Source organism: Tasmannia lanceolata, unplaced genomic scaffold (genome assembly GCF_043159265.1).
Source record: "Tasmannia lanceolata isolate RefF3 unplaced genomic scaffold, GAP_Taslan_0.1 ptg000015l, whole genome shotgun sequence".
In the NCBI taxonomy this organism is placed as follows: Eukaryota; Viridiplantae; Streptophyta; class Magnoliopsida; order Canellales; family Winteraceae; genus Tasmannia; species Tasmannia lanceolata.
The window spans coordinates 52,684,738-52,700,206 of NW_027518692.1; the positions used below are offsets into that span (position 1 = coordinate 52,684,738).

At 36.2% G+C, this 15,469-nt stretch overlaps 1 protein-coding gene across 9 annotated transcripts in view; it reads right to left on the minus strand.

The window, feature by feature from the left end:
* LOC143892356 (Cysteine proteinases superfamily protein) overlaps positions 1-15,469 on the minus strand; it is a 32,719-nt gene that overhangs the window by 869 nt on the left and 16,381 nt on the right. For 7 of the 9 annotated variants that reach the window (XM_077396911.1, XM_077396912.1, XM_077396916.1 and 4 more), the window contains 7 exons: positions 1,962-2,148; positions 1,711-1,878; positions 1,497-1,628; positions 1,001-1,082; positions 804-917; positions 659-705; positions 2-352 (listed from right to left, as the gene is read on the minus strand). In XM_077396911.1, coding sequence (XP_077253026.1) covers positions 331-352; positions 659-705; positions 804-917; positions 1,001-1,082; positions 1,497-1,628; positions 1,711-1,878; positions 1,962-2,148 — 752 coding nt within the window. In that variant the 3' untranslated portion in view covers positions 2-330. Of the gene's footprint in view, position 1; positions 353-658; positions 706-803; positions 918-1,000; positions 1,083-1,496; positions 1,629-1,710; positions 1,879-1,961; positions 2,149-15,469 lie in introns of those variants that run through there. The other 2 variants (XR_013255480.1, XM_077396918.1) reach the window with 2 other exon arrangements.

Genomic DNA, 15,469 nt, shown 5'->3' on the forward strand with positions numbered 1-15,469 from the left:
CTCAAGGGCGGTACTTCTCCATAATTAAGATTAGACCATAAGGATGATAAAACGAGAGCATGGCTCAGAATGCTTACAGAAGTGCCCAAACAACCACAATAAGAGCCACTTCCAATTGAAAAACAAATTATAGTCATTTATGCCCCTGACGCTCAAGCGTTTAAAAAAAATTAAAAAAAAAAAGACAGATGCTTGAGTGCAAGAGGTATACATCATGCTTCAGAAGGTGATTTATGAGAAGGTGGATGTCAGATTGCGCTGGTTCTCCCTCTCAGATTATGCTGGTTCTCCCTCTCAAGAGAGAGATGGTAGAAGTTATTAGAATTCCATTTATCTAACAATCTCCATTTTCCTGCAACACATAATGGAATATGAGCTTAGATGAGGAGCAAAAACAGTGCATAAACCAAGATGATACTAGTCACACCTTAGAATATTGGATCATACAAAGCATATAATCAGACGACTGATATGATATCCACAGCATATCAAATCACTGATATTTATTGTTCAATAGTTCTTTAGTACTTTATAGATGATCCATGGTGTTAAATCTATAAAGGGGAGCCCAAGATACATAATGCCAATATGCCATTATAAAGATTTATTCAAGCTACTCTTTTGGAGCTCCAAACCCACAAACGGAGAGAGGACTTACTCGCAGAAACTTTCCAAGCTTTCAAAATCAAACCAGTTCTCATTCAGCTAAAACACACAAAAACATCATGCATGTTCGTAAGCTATAATCCAGCTGATTTGATGGACTATATATAAAAGCATCAAGTTATGAATAAGAAACTTACAAAGTAAGGGTATCCTTCAGAAATGCTAAATACTTTTGGGGCACTCTGAAGAAACAACTTTATAAAATAAAGAATGAAAATGCCACATTCCTCGCCATTTCTCTGTTGTGGCACCTGATAAGTATTTGTTCCAATTGCGTAAATGACAATGCGAGATCATAGAAAAATTCCATAAAGGAGTTGCAGCTAATGGTCACCTTTGGAACCAAAAGGGGGATCTTTGAAATCAACTCCTTATCCTCGCACCTTCCTTCTGTTCTATAAATATCCAATACAAACCTAAAAACACCAAATGTAAGCATACCAGGCATCTTAAGTTTACAACTATATCACAAATATCGTTCTCGGGAACTTCTCGTCAAGGGAAAATCTTAGGGTGGATAATTTTTTCAATTTTTTTGGATTTATATCAGGAAAAAACAATAAAAATATATTTTTTTATAAAAATATATAAATATTTAAAATTTAAGAAAAAATAAAAATAAAATATTGGGACAATATCTTGATATTATCGCGATATTTTATGATAAAAATGAAGATAACTCTATATTTTTTAAAATCTCGGGATTATTTAGCGATTTTGTTGTTTTATCAAAATGTAGCTAAAAAATGTGATATTTTGAAAATATCAGAGATATTTGTGACAAAGGTTTACAATTATGACGAAAAAAAGAAAAGAAAACTAGAACATACTTTCTAATATCAGGTTCAAGCCGCTTTGGATCTGTCATATTGAGTGAATCTAGAAGCAACATGCATGGTTTTCTTGTTTTCGACTCAAGTCTTGCTCCAAAGTGACACAAGATTAGCAGACTCCAATGCCCCCTGCAGATTTAACATTTAAAAAAATCAATCAAATGACACTGACCCAAATAATTGTAGAATGATTTGGCAAAAGAAACCTCACCAGCAAATGATGGGAATAAAAACATATTTCTTTATGAAAATGCGCTTTCTCTGAATCCACATTAACACCTTGTTTTTATCCCAACCCTTCGTGTACAAAGAAAACCACAAGCAATCAAGATACGCACAGTAGCGCTTCTTTTTCTTTGAAAAAGGCCTCCATATTTTCCTACACAAACCAGACTATTTTTAGTGTGGGGCCACCTGGCAGTACTATTTTGAAATGGTAGATCCCTGAGATATGGAACTCACTCCAAATGAGATTGAAACATGTTGGTGTCTATCATATTCAGTTCTTTCAAAAATTTAGGCCTGCTTTTTACAACCCTCTTTGACTTCTCATGGTGGGGATAGGTATCAGAGAAACATGGGGAAGGAATCTCGGTGCACTCTTGAGCTGCTTGTCGTGTCATTGTCCTTGAAAACCTCTGCTTGGACACTGTAATGTGGATCCAATATGATCAATATTTAGAGTTTCAGTGAGAACAAATTCCATTATAAGACAACATACCAAAAAAACTGAATTTGAGTTTTTGGAATTAGATTGGTTATCCAAATTTCACGATTAACGAGATACCATTGGGAGTTCGACATTTCGTGTTTTGTGACAATTAGTTTGACACTTTCACTAGCAAGATCAAGATATGAATACTAAATAAAGGTGAGGCGCTCATGTAAAGCTCCAGTGCAGTGACTTGTATACTCTGGTACATTTCAACTTTATCAAAATATAACAAGAGCAGTAGTTCCTGTACGGAAGTATATGAATGGTAGTTTAAAAAAAAGTAATGCACCCTCCATAAGTAAAACTTTATAAGCTAGTTGAGAATGATTTTATAATAATTGGTATGATTCAACTTGACCTTGATGACCCCGACTCATAAAGCTTGACTTAATATTTTCAATAAGGCATGTACTATGAGTGTTTCTAGCACAGTGCCTACAACTTATCCCACTTGTTTGTGCATACTAGGTGCTCTTTTTTATGGTCTATGTGAAAAAGAAAATAGCACACACTACGGACGAACATGATTCGAGCAAAAAAAAATTTTTTTGACTAATTTCTTATGGAGCCCAATACTATAACACCCTTAGGTCCCACGTAGCATGCATTTGCAGTCCCCATGAGACAACCCATGTGCTTTTGACCCCATGGCATATAACGCAAAATAAACAACAATTGTAGGTTTTGATAAAACATAGAAATGAGATACAAAATGCTTAAAACAGATACTCAGCCACCAAGATATGCCATCAGGAAAGATGTTTGGACTTGGTGACCTAGATTTTGCATTGCATCACCTAACAAACTAACACACCACATAAAAAACTCTGAAGCTTTCAAGAGTGAATAAGACACCATGCCTAATGAAAAACCAGTTACATTATTCTGTCCCCCTCATCCTAAAAGTGACAATCAAATAATTCAACAAGCGCCTATAATTTCTGCCTACGCAACACTTATCTTCCTAATAAGACCAATCATTGTTTTGAAAATCTTATGATTCAATCAAATCCTATGGATTTCGATTTGAATCCCATGATTGAATCTTAATCTGTATGAATCTTGCAATTTTTTTGTTGAATCTTACGATTCGATTGTAAATCGTACGATTCATGAGATTTATCCTTACAAGTTTTGTATAAAAGAAAATATGACCACTGTGCGTTTTGTATTGAGGATGGGGAATCAGTGGATCATCTATTCTTACACCGCAAAGTTGCCAGAGTGGTTTGGAGCAAGGTGTTATGCAGATTTGGGATGGAGTGGGTGTTTCCTTCAAGCCTTATGGACCTTTTCCAAGGCTGGTCCTCTCATTCCTTGGAAGAGAAAAGGTAAAATCCTGTGGAACATGTCCCTCGTAGCTACTTTGTGGGTTCTTTGGAAGGAAAGAAATACAAGAATATTCAAGGGGGTGTCCAAAGGTCCATCATTGCTATTTACCAAAGCTATGACATTAAGTCATTAACAATAGCATGGGTTAAGGTCATCCCCTGTTTTAGATTCATCTCCGCTTATGATTTATGGGAAGGTTGGAGAGAAGTATGCTATAGTGTGGAATTAAAGAAGAAGGTGGTTGAAGTATAGGCTCCTCCTCCTCCAAGTTTCCTCAAACTTAACTTTGATGGCTCAAGTTTGGGAAACCCAGGCCCAGCCAGCATTGGAGGAGTGCTAAGGAATGATTGGGGAGAGGTCTTATGGGATTTTCGCCGGGCCCATTGGGGAAGCGGAAGCGTTGGAAGCCGAAGTGAGAGCAGTTCACCAAGGGATAAAACTAATGGAGCAATCCCAATTGGCATCATTCGTAGGTTAGAAAGATCACATAATCACCCTTGGAGATTCAATACGCTCTTTGATGAAGTGTTTGATCGGATTGGTTCATTGCCCATAAGTTTCCAACACGTTAGAAGATCCGCTAATTCGGTGGCGGATATTTTGGCAAGGGATGGTGTCTCCAAAGAAGAATTACCTTTATTTGATTCTTTCCCACCCTAATTTTGTTTTAGATTTTCCCCAGTTGTTTATCTTTCTTTTCCTCTTTGTAATTTGGCCATCTCGGTCTTTTTGTACTTAATATATTCTTGGCTCTCATTCAAAAAAAAATATGACTTTCTTTCAAAAGACCTCATTTCCCTTTTGCGTTAGAAGAAGCCTTCAAAAACCCTACGAGAAGGAAGAAGGTAGAGAAAGATGAGGGGTCTGTATGAATTAAACTAGTTTGAACTTGTCATGCACAATGCATGTGCTTGAGGACATTACTTTCATCGAGGACATCATCAACGGCTTGCCAGTTGTTTTTTTTAAAAAAAAATTGATATTTGTCATTTGATGTTTGTGACTTTTAGAAATTGATATAGTATTGCGTCTAAGATTACTTTTAAGATTATTATCCCATATGTATGGGTTTGTATAAGAATAAATGATTACTATGTGACAAATTTGTTAGCAAACAATTCCTATTATGATATTGAATAACTAATCATAGTAGTCTCTATTTAAATTAATGGATTCCGATGAAAAATGAATAATTGGCTATTTAATTTTTCTCTAATTTTGATAATTTTTCATACATAAATCTGCATGATTCAGAATGAATCTTACGATGTACGAAACAATTTATGATCCGATACGATTTGACCCCTATTACGATTTACGATTTGATTTCGATTTTCAAAACATTGGGACCAATAATAAAAGACAATACAATATCACCTTATCATGAACTATTCACCCGAAACTATATAGACACATGCTTAACGTTTTCCAAAGTGGGTATCCATTTGTAACCAGAGACCGCTTAGAATCAGATTTAACCTTTTCTTAATGGGATCTCCACTCCTTTGGAAATGCTCACATGAGATTAATTCAACTTGTTAGCATCAAAGGATAGGAAATATGAAGGAAATGCAAATGAAACATGCTGAATACCAAAGGAAGAAAGTTTTTCACAAAAGAAATTTGGAATTTTTATTTTCTTGTCCTCTCGTTGTTTTATCTAGTGTTTCTCGAGCACTTATCATACATTCACTCTTGCTTCTCACTTTGCTTTTATTGGCCTGCCTCCAAAACATAAGATCAACAAGAATATCTGCCGAAACCATAGAATTTAAATATCACTTCAGCCACTTGAACCCACAATCCTTCAGACATTAGCTTCTACTACAAAATACTCCCTAATAAATGACCTGATATATTATTTATTCCTCAAGAAGAAAGCTCACTTCGCCAATGATTTCTCATTTCCACTTTCAACAATGTCCTACTTAACCAAAGAGTTAGACAACACTAGGAATAAAAGAAACCAAAGCCTACATAAAAAGCAACCATAAACAAATAAGTAGATATCATCTCCTCCTACACCCCCCGTAACAAAAACATAAGGCGCAGAAAGTTGATATTCATTAGTAGTCTGCCATTAGAAAATGTTCCCAAGAAGTCGAACTCACAAAAGGTACAACCTTATAAGCAACACTGGCCAAGCCTTTATATATCCAACAAGCCAAAAAACCAAACAAAACATGCCCTATTGGAAAACCTTATAAACAACCACGCATCTTGAGATTGTTTATGCCATTCATATTGAAGGTTTGAAATTTCGGTTTCGATTTTGGTTTCGGCCTCAGAAGGAAATGCAATTTCGGTTTCAGGGGAAATTTTGGTTTCAATTTTAAATTTCGGTCCGGGTGAAATTTAAGTCGAAATTTAAAACCATAAATAATGTTTTAGATCATGGCCGTTCATCCACAATACCATCTTACATCCATCTAATGCGCCATCCAATATACCTTTTTTTCAAAAGGTTATGCGAGCAAAAAAGGAAATACACAGATCAAGGAGGGGATGAAGATTTTCCCACAAACAACACAAGTTTGGAGACACCCACTTTAGTAAATGTGTCCACAATACCATTAGCACTGCAATGGTGTAGGAAAAATATGAAGGTTGAGGACAACTATTCAGAAATTGCCTAATTTCATAGATAATAGCAACAATTAAATCTCCATGGGCCGAAGATTCGCCCATTAGCACTGCAATGAGATTCACACTTTATCTGGGAAATGACGTCGAATAGAGGAAGATGTTGTGGCTAGTGGAGAAGAGATGAAGGCCTGTCAATAGCACACAAGCCTCAGCTTCATTAGAATCTGCCAACACGAAATATTTCGGTTTCGGCAACCAAAACGAAATTCACATGAAGTCATTTTTTTCCAAGATTTCGCTGAAATTTTAACTAAAATTTTATTTTTGGACATTTTTACAAAATTTGCACCAAAAATTTTAAAATGTACACCGAAATCTCATAATTTCTACTGAAATTTATGAAATTTCCACTGAAATAGCCGAAATTTTAGACATTTCAGTCGAAATTAAAAAAATAAATGAAATCATAATCATATTTTTATATGATTTCGGCCGAAATTTCGAAAAGAAACAGAAACATTTCGGTTTCAGTGGTGGCCGAAACCGACACCAAAACCGAAATTTAAAAACTTGTCTGCCAATCGGTCCAAACTAGGAGCATGGTTTTAAATTTCGGATTTCGGTGGCGACTGAAACCGAAATTTTCCAAAATTTAATTTTTCGCCATGAAATTTCGGATTTCGGTCCGAAATTTTGGTAATTTCGCTAATTTCAGTCCGAAATTTCGATTAAATGCCATTATTTTTATTTTTTTTAAAGTTACAAAATTTCGGTCCGAAACCGAAATTTTAAACCATGACTAGGAGAACACCACATCACCAGTATGGTTTTTTATCACGCTCACATTCCCTCCGGACCTTGCCAAAGGAGGCCCTATCAAAGTTGAGTTTAAGTGTGTTTGTGGGTGGGGGTATGTCTACAAAATGACATCCTTCAAGGAGAAGGGGGAACACAACAAAATACATCACAACATGAGTAACTGATACCACACCTCACAAGCCAGATCGCAATGAATATTGGGGGGCGGGGGGGGGGGATTCATCCACAGAATGTCGAACAACCCAAGTAGCTGATTCCACACCTCGCATGCCATATCGCAATGAATGGTGATATGGGTTAGAATCATTGTCTTCTTGAACAAAATGCATCAATAATCGACAAACTGCAAATTCTTTCTCCTTAGTACGTAGTTAGGACCTCAATCTGCCACAAGAACAAAAATGCATCCACAAATGCCATCCTTCAAGGGGAAGGGGGAAACACCCACAAAATGCCACACAACCTTATTAAATGATTCCACACCTTACGATCCAGATCACAATGAATGGTGATATGGTTACCAGCCTTCTTGCACAAAATGACCCGTTGATCAATTGTGAATTATTCCTCCTTAGGATGTCGATGGCTATAAAATGCAATCATTTGAGAAGAGATGGGGAGGGGGAGGGCACCCACAGAATATCGAACAACCCAAGTAATTGATTGCACACCTCACGAGCCAGATGCTTATTCGTCCCACCTGTACAAAATGCACGGGTTAACCAATTGCAAATTCTTTCTCCTTATGATGTACTTAGGACCTCACTCTGCCATGAGAAAAAAGAAAGCCACACTATCGCTTTCCACCTTTACTTGTCGCCCTTCGTTGATATAATCAGATGGATAGCAAAGTCTCCATCAAGCCTTTGATATGTCAATTGGGTTGTTCTTCTCATTCAACACCGTTGTCAGCATTAGGGCACTTCTCTATTATTCTATGTTATGCTATTGGTGAATGAATGAAAAAACAGTTTTCTCTTGATTTCTTGCAAATCATAGATGTGAACTCTACTTTCCCTAAGGTGTGATGCCTAGGAACCCCTTGGTATGATGCCTTGGGTTTTGGTTGGCGAGATTCCAACCTTCCTATCTATCTCTTTCAGGTTCATTTTTTTTTTTCCATAAATTGTCGAAAACCCTAAACCCCCATTAATCTCACCCAAAACCTCTCTTGCATTACTTTTTCACTTATCTTCTACCCAAAACTCCTAAAATGCACATAACAATTGCCCAACATTAGAATCAACATTCAAACCCATCATATTGTGCCCCCCTACTTTTGTCCAAAAACTCATTTTACACCATCCCGGCATCCTTCACAACTTCATGGCACATGTTTGCACTCCTCTAAACCTAAAGTAAACCTCGTAAGAATATTTGCCCAATCTAATCATCTATTTTAAGATCCAAACCCTCAAATTTTACCCATCCTTTTAATTCATGTTGTTCCTTCCATATATCCATCCTACATCATTTCCATTTCAGAACAAAGTATTAGTCCTTCCTTCAAGCGTCCTGCATCAATTTGGAGCTGTGTAGAGAATTGTGAAACATATAAGAGTTTATGTTGAATGTTGAGGGAAGGAAGAGAAGAAGAAGAGTGGGGGAGAAGATGGAGTCTACTTAAAGATCTCCCATGGAATATCATATATATATATTCAACAATGTCCTACTTAACCAAAGAAAAGTGTCTCTAGTCTGCCGACTAGAGATCATTCTCTAGTCCGCCGACCAAAAACACATGGGTTCCACATTTTTTGTGGTGATCTAAAGCATTCATTTGATAGGCCTCATCATAGATAGGGTGTCCACAAAAAAATCAGCTTCATAGGATCATCTTAACCCTTTGATTTGTGGAGTTAAAAAATGGATAGATTTGTGGCGGTTTATAGCCGTCCATTTTAAGCTCCACAAATCATAGGGTTGGGATGATCCTATGGAGCTAATTTTTTGTGGACACCGTCTCTATGTCAGGGCCCATCAAATGAATGCTTTGCATCACCCAAATAAGGTGGGATCCATGTGTTTTTGGTCGGCGGACTAGAGAATGATCTCTAGTCGGCCGACTCGAAACACTCTCTCTCTCTCTCTCTCTCTCTCTCTCTCTCTCTCTCTCTCTCTCTCTATATATATATATATATATATATATATATATATATATATATACACACACACACACACTCAACTTAGGGTTACATGTACAAGAACTATAATACCCTTCAATACTCCCCCTCAAGAAGCTGAAGTGAATATATATCATACAACCCCAGCTTGTTACAACTATCCCTCAACTTAGACTTCGCCAACGATTCGGTGAACACGTCTGCTAGCTTATCAGCAAATCGGGTAAACACGGTACATATCTTACCTCTCTAAATCCTCTGACGAATGGAGTGAGTCTACTTCAATAATGCTTTGTTCGCTCATGGAAAACTTGATTTGTGGCGATATGGATTGCAACTTTCTTATCACGATACAACTGTGCATGAGATGAAAATGAAATACCAATTTCTGATAAGCAAGCGTAACCAAATCAATTCTCTACTCGTATAGGACATGGCTCGGCATTCTGCTTTTTCACTTGATTTGGCTACAACATCTTGCTTCTTACTATTCCAAGACACCAAGTTTACCTCCAACAAATGTACAATATCCAATGGTTGACCTCCTGTCTGCTGGAGATCATGCCCAATCCACGTTAGTAAACCCTTCTAGCTTTTCATGACCATATTTCTAGAAACATAGACCTTTTCTTGGAGAACCTTTCAACTATTTGACTATATGAAGGACAACTGTCCAAAGTGAAGCACGAGGAGAATTCATAAACTGGCTGACCACACCCACTGCATAGGATATATCAGGACGAGTCACAGTCAAGTATATCAACTTACCAACCGTTCTCCTGTACCTGCCAGAGTCATCCATCAGCCCCCCCTGATCTAGAAGAAGCTTCACATTGGGATCCATAGGAACCTCTGCCAGCTTTACTCCTAAGAATCTCATCTCCTCTAATATGTTCAGAACATACTTCCTCAGGGATAAGGAAGGACCCTCTCTAGAATATGCCATCTCGATACCCAAAAAAATACAAAAGACGTCCTAAGTCTTTGGTACAAAACTCTGTCTGGAGAAACGTCTTAAGTCTCTAGATACCGGTTGCATCATCCCCAGTCATCACAATATCATCAACATACACAATCAACAAGATGTAGCCATCACCAGAACGAGCAATGAATACAGAGTGATCAACTGCACACTGTTGCAAATTAAGCCTCCTACCAACCTCACTGAATCTGCCAAACCAAGCTCGTGGAGACTGTTTCAGCCCATATAACGCCTTCTGAAGTAGATAAACAACACCAATCTCCCCCTGAGCAACAAACTCAGGAGGTTGCTCCATATATACCTCTTTAGAGGGGTCACCATGTAGGAAGGCGTTTTTAATATCCAACTGATAGAGAGGCCAGCCACGGTTAACTACCAAAGAAATGAATACACGAATCGAAGGTATCTTTGCCACTGGGGAAAAGGTATTTTGACCCGACCCATTTTTTCGACTTTTGTAATAGAACTGGAAAGCTGACTTCTTATCCTTTTATATTTGGGTCTTGAAACTACTTTTAATAGATCCAAATGAGGGGTATTCCCTTCTTTACATGAAAATCTTAAGTAGATAACATCTATTTATAAGAAAAAAAAACCCTAAAACCTAAGCAACTAATCTCAGTCATCCATCTAAAGTAACCTCAATAAAAGTTAAAAGCTTGACAAAATAACCCAAAAATAGAATTCTCATGATAAACATACACTACATCCATAACTCGCCCATAACTTCCTCAAATCACATCCAAATTGCATGATCTTGGGCTTATTAGATAGATAATAAAAAAACCTTTCTAATGATACCAAAATCAAGCCAAACGAACAAAATTTGATTCCTAAAAAGAAGGCTACAAATAAGATGAATAAAATAGAAGTTGAAGAATAAGAGACTTGTTCCACGTCGCACGTTCTTGGTAGTTTTCGCACGTATTATTCTCCCCTAGTTCAAGAAAACACGTCACCATGTTTTGAAGTATCAAAGAAAGTTCATGAATTGAAACTCTTGAAGATCAAACCTTGCTCAATAATCTCTAAGACGAACATGCTTGAATCATATTTATTAGAAGTTGGATATACAAACATGCTTACAACGGATATTGAGTTTCCTCAATCCATTTTATTAGAAGTTGAAGAATAAGAGACTACATGCTTGAATCATGAATATCCGTTGCAAGCTTCAATATAAGATCTAATAAATTACAATAGGGTGTAGGATTTTCTACAATTGGGTGTAGGAACTCTTTTCTCTTATTAAATTAAGGATTTTCTACTAATTTTAGATATATTACAATGAGCTTAGTGAGTGTTCATATAGAACACTCAAAAGGATAAACATAGAAATATAGTTTTGATTATGGAGAGAGATAAAGATAGAAACATACTAATCCAACCTAATTATCTATAATAGGGTGTAAGAACTATTTTCTCATATTAAATTAAGGATTTTCTACTAATTTTAGATAAATTACAATGAGTATGTGAGTGTTTATATAGAAAACTCAAAAGGACAAATATAAAAATATAGTTTTGATTATGGAGAGAGATAAAGATAGAAAACATACTAATCCAACCTAATTACCATATCTAGCTTAATTGCCTGATCAATCTAGGTTACCTCATTTAACCAACTAGCCTAATCTACCCCCAAGAGGCCAAGATGATCCAATGGTGAAGCTCAACTCAATCCAAAACTGAGATCTCACAAATTCTAACAGATTCTACTTTATATTGATCTGAACCTTTCATTTTATAAGCCTTAGTTTGGATTCCTTATTACACAAAATCTACACCAATCATGCAATCCAAACATCACATAATGTGTTTATTGTCCCTTGCCAAATGTTGTTTTGGGCCGTCCATCAAATAAGGATGGCAAATGATATTATTAGTCCCCTTGTTTTACTTGGGAAAACCCCCTCTAGTGTAAAAAGAGTAGTCACAAATACACAATAGGGGTTGTCCCAACTCCAAAGTAGGAAAATGGGTGAATATATCACCTCCCTATATCACTTTCTCTTTTGGATTCCTATAAAAACTACGGTTGATCGCTTCACATAAATATTGTGCGCTGAAGAAACTTTTTTCCCTGTTCTCCTTTTGAGAGAGCGCTTTCCACACTTTCCTCACTTTTATTTCGTTCTCTTGCTCCAATTTTTTCAGTGTAAAAAATAACCTAGTAGTTGTTTCGGATGGAAAATGAAGAAATGGAGAAAACCAGTCCCAATATCGACCTCGTTTCTCCTAACCCAGGTAAGTTTCTTTTCAACTATTTGTTCTTACTCTTATTTTCTTTGCTCTGTTTCCCCCATCTAGGTTTCAACATCTAATCCTTCTTAAACCCCTTCAGGCGTAAACCACCAAGAACGTGTGGCGTGGAAAGTCTCTTATTCTTTTAACTTCTATTTTTGTCATCTTATTTGTAACCTACTTTTGAGGCATCATATCTTGTTCTTTTGAGTTGATTTAGGTATCATTAGAAAGGTTTTTCAAGCCCAAGATCACACAATTTGGATGTGATTTGAATAAGTTATGAGCGATTTGCGGATGGATCGAATGCATGTCTATTACGGGATTTATATTTTAGGGTTATTTTTATCATGCATTTAACTTTTATTTAGGTTACTTTAGATGGCCGACTGGGATTAATTGCTTAGGTTTTAAGTTAGCTTTTAGGGTTTATTTTTCTAATAAATAGATGTTATCAAAACATTGTAATGGATTTCTTAGAACGTTTGAGTTTTAGAACTTTTGGGCTGCTAAGATTAACACCTATATGGGTATTTGTTAGAAATATTTTTTTCTTATTTAGATGTTTTCCTTATTTATGTTATTGTTATCTTATTGCTAACTTAAAACCTAAGCAACTAATACTATCAATGATTCATTTGAAGTGATGTTTGACGTGCACTATGAAATCATGAATGAAGAACCAAAAGAAATTGAATCTGACAGTAAATTGGATAAATCAATGGGTACTGAAAAAACGTGTGAAAGAAAAAATGTTACATTGTTTTTTTCATCAATTTCTATCGAACCATTTAATTAAGATCTTATATTGAAGCTTGCAACGGATATTCATGATTCAAGCATGTTCACATCAATCTCTAAGACGAACATGCTTGCAACGGATATTGAGTTTCCTCGATCCATTTTATTAGAAGTTGAAGAATAAGAGACTTGTTGCAGTCAAACATGCTTGATTCAACGGATATTCATGCACTCCATCCCAGTAGCAAAGTTGGATGCGAGGGATGCGCTGATCGAAGCATGAATCCAAGCCATTGAGGCAAAGATCGAATATAAGATAGCAGTAACATAAATAAGGAAAGCATCTAAATAAGAAAAATTATTTCTAACAAATACCCATGTAGGAGTTAATCTTAGCAGCCCAAAAGTTCTCAAAAACTCAAAAGCCTAAAGGCAAATTTATGTTCAATCATTTAAAGAAATCCATTACAATGTTTTGATAACATCTATTTAATAGAAAAAGAAACACTAAAAGCTAACTTAAAACCTAAGAAACTAATCCCAGTCGTCCATCTAAAGTAACCTAAATAAAAGTTAAATGCCTGACAAAAATAAACCTAAAATAGAAATCCCGTAATAGACATGCACTCCATCCATCCGCAAATCGCTCATAACTTATTCAAATCACATCCAAATCATGTGATCTTGGGCTTGAAAAACCTTTCTAATGATACCTAAATCAACTCAAAAGAACAAGATCTTATGCCTCAAAAGTAGGTTACAAATAAGATGAGAAAAATAGAAGTTAAAAAGAATAAAAGACTTTTCACGCCACACGTTCTTGGTGGTTTTCGCTTGAAGGGGTTTAAGAAGGATTAGATGTTGAAATCCAGATGGAGAAACAGAGCAAAGAAAATAAGAGTAAGAACAAATAGTTGAAAAGAAACTTACCTGGGTTAGGAGAAACGAGGTCGATATTGGGACTGGTTTTCTCCATTTATTTCTTTTCCATCGGAAACAACTACTAGGTTATTTTTCCAATGAAAAAATTGGAGAAAGAGAACGAAATAAAAGTGAGAAAATGGTAGACAGCACTCTCTCAAAAGGAGAACAGAGAAAAGAGACTCTTTAGCGCACAATATTTGTGTGAAGCGATCAACTGTAGTTTTTATAGGAATCCAAAAGAGAAAGTGATATAGGGAGGTGATATATTCACCCCTTTTTCCTACTTTGGAGTTGGAACAGCCCCTATTGTGTATTTATGACTACTCTTTTTACACTGGAGGGGGTTTTCCCAAGTAAAACAAGGGGACTAATAATATCATTTGCTATCCTTATTTGATGGACGGCCCAAAACAACATTTGGCAAGGGACAATAAAAACATCATTTGATGTTTGGATTACATGATTGGTGTAGATTTTATGCAATAAGGAATCCAAACTAAGGCTTATAAAATGAACGGTTCATATCAATATAAAGTAGAATATGTTAGAATTTGTGAGATCTCAGTTTTGGATTGAGTTGAGATTAACCATTGGATCATCTTGGCCTCTTGGGGGTAGATTAGGCAAGTTGGTTAAATGAGGTAACATAGATTGATTAGGCAATTAAGCTAGATGGGGTAATTAGGTTGGATTAGTATGTTTTCTATCTTTATCTCTCTCCATAATCAAAACTATATTTCTATGTTTATCCTTTTGAGTGTTCTATAAAAACACTCACTAAGCTCATTGTAATTTATCTAAAATTAGTAGAAAATCCTTAATTTAATATGAGAAAAGAGTTCCTACACCCTATTGTAGATAACTTATCTACACCCTAGGCTTAAAATACAATGGGGGCCACATTGTTTGGGTGATCCAATCCATAGTTACCAGGGTGGGAAACGGAAACGGGAAACGCATGAAAAAAAATACAGGGGAAACGAGAAACAATAGAAAATCGTGCGAGAAACGTCTTAGGAAATGATGTGTTTTTTCCACAATGATTTTCATAATTTCCACACATGTTTCCTACACGTTTCATATGCATTTTGTATGAGTGTTGCATACGTTTTTCACGCGTTTACACATTATTTACATACGTTTTCCATATGTTTGCCATGTGTTTCAGAAATATTTCTCCAATTTTGTATCATATTTTGGAAACGTTTCCGAAATGTGTTTCCCTCATTTTAGGGGAAACGAGTTAGCCAACTACGAGAAACACGTTTTAGGGGAAACAGGTTTCCCACCCGCCCAAGGTGTTTCCGGCATCTCAATCATCCAAAGCATTCATTTGATGGGTTGTGTAGATAACTTATCTACACCCTATGATTAAAATACAATGGGGGCCACATTGTTTGGGTGATCCAGACGGGTCCTCACATAAATAGGGTTTGCCCAAAAAATCAGCTCCATAGGATCATCCTAACCCTTCAAACTATGGAAGGAAAAATGGATCTGTATT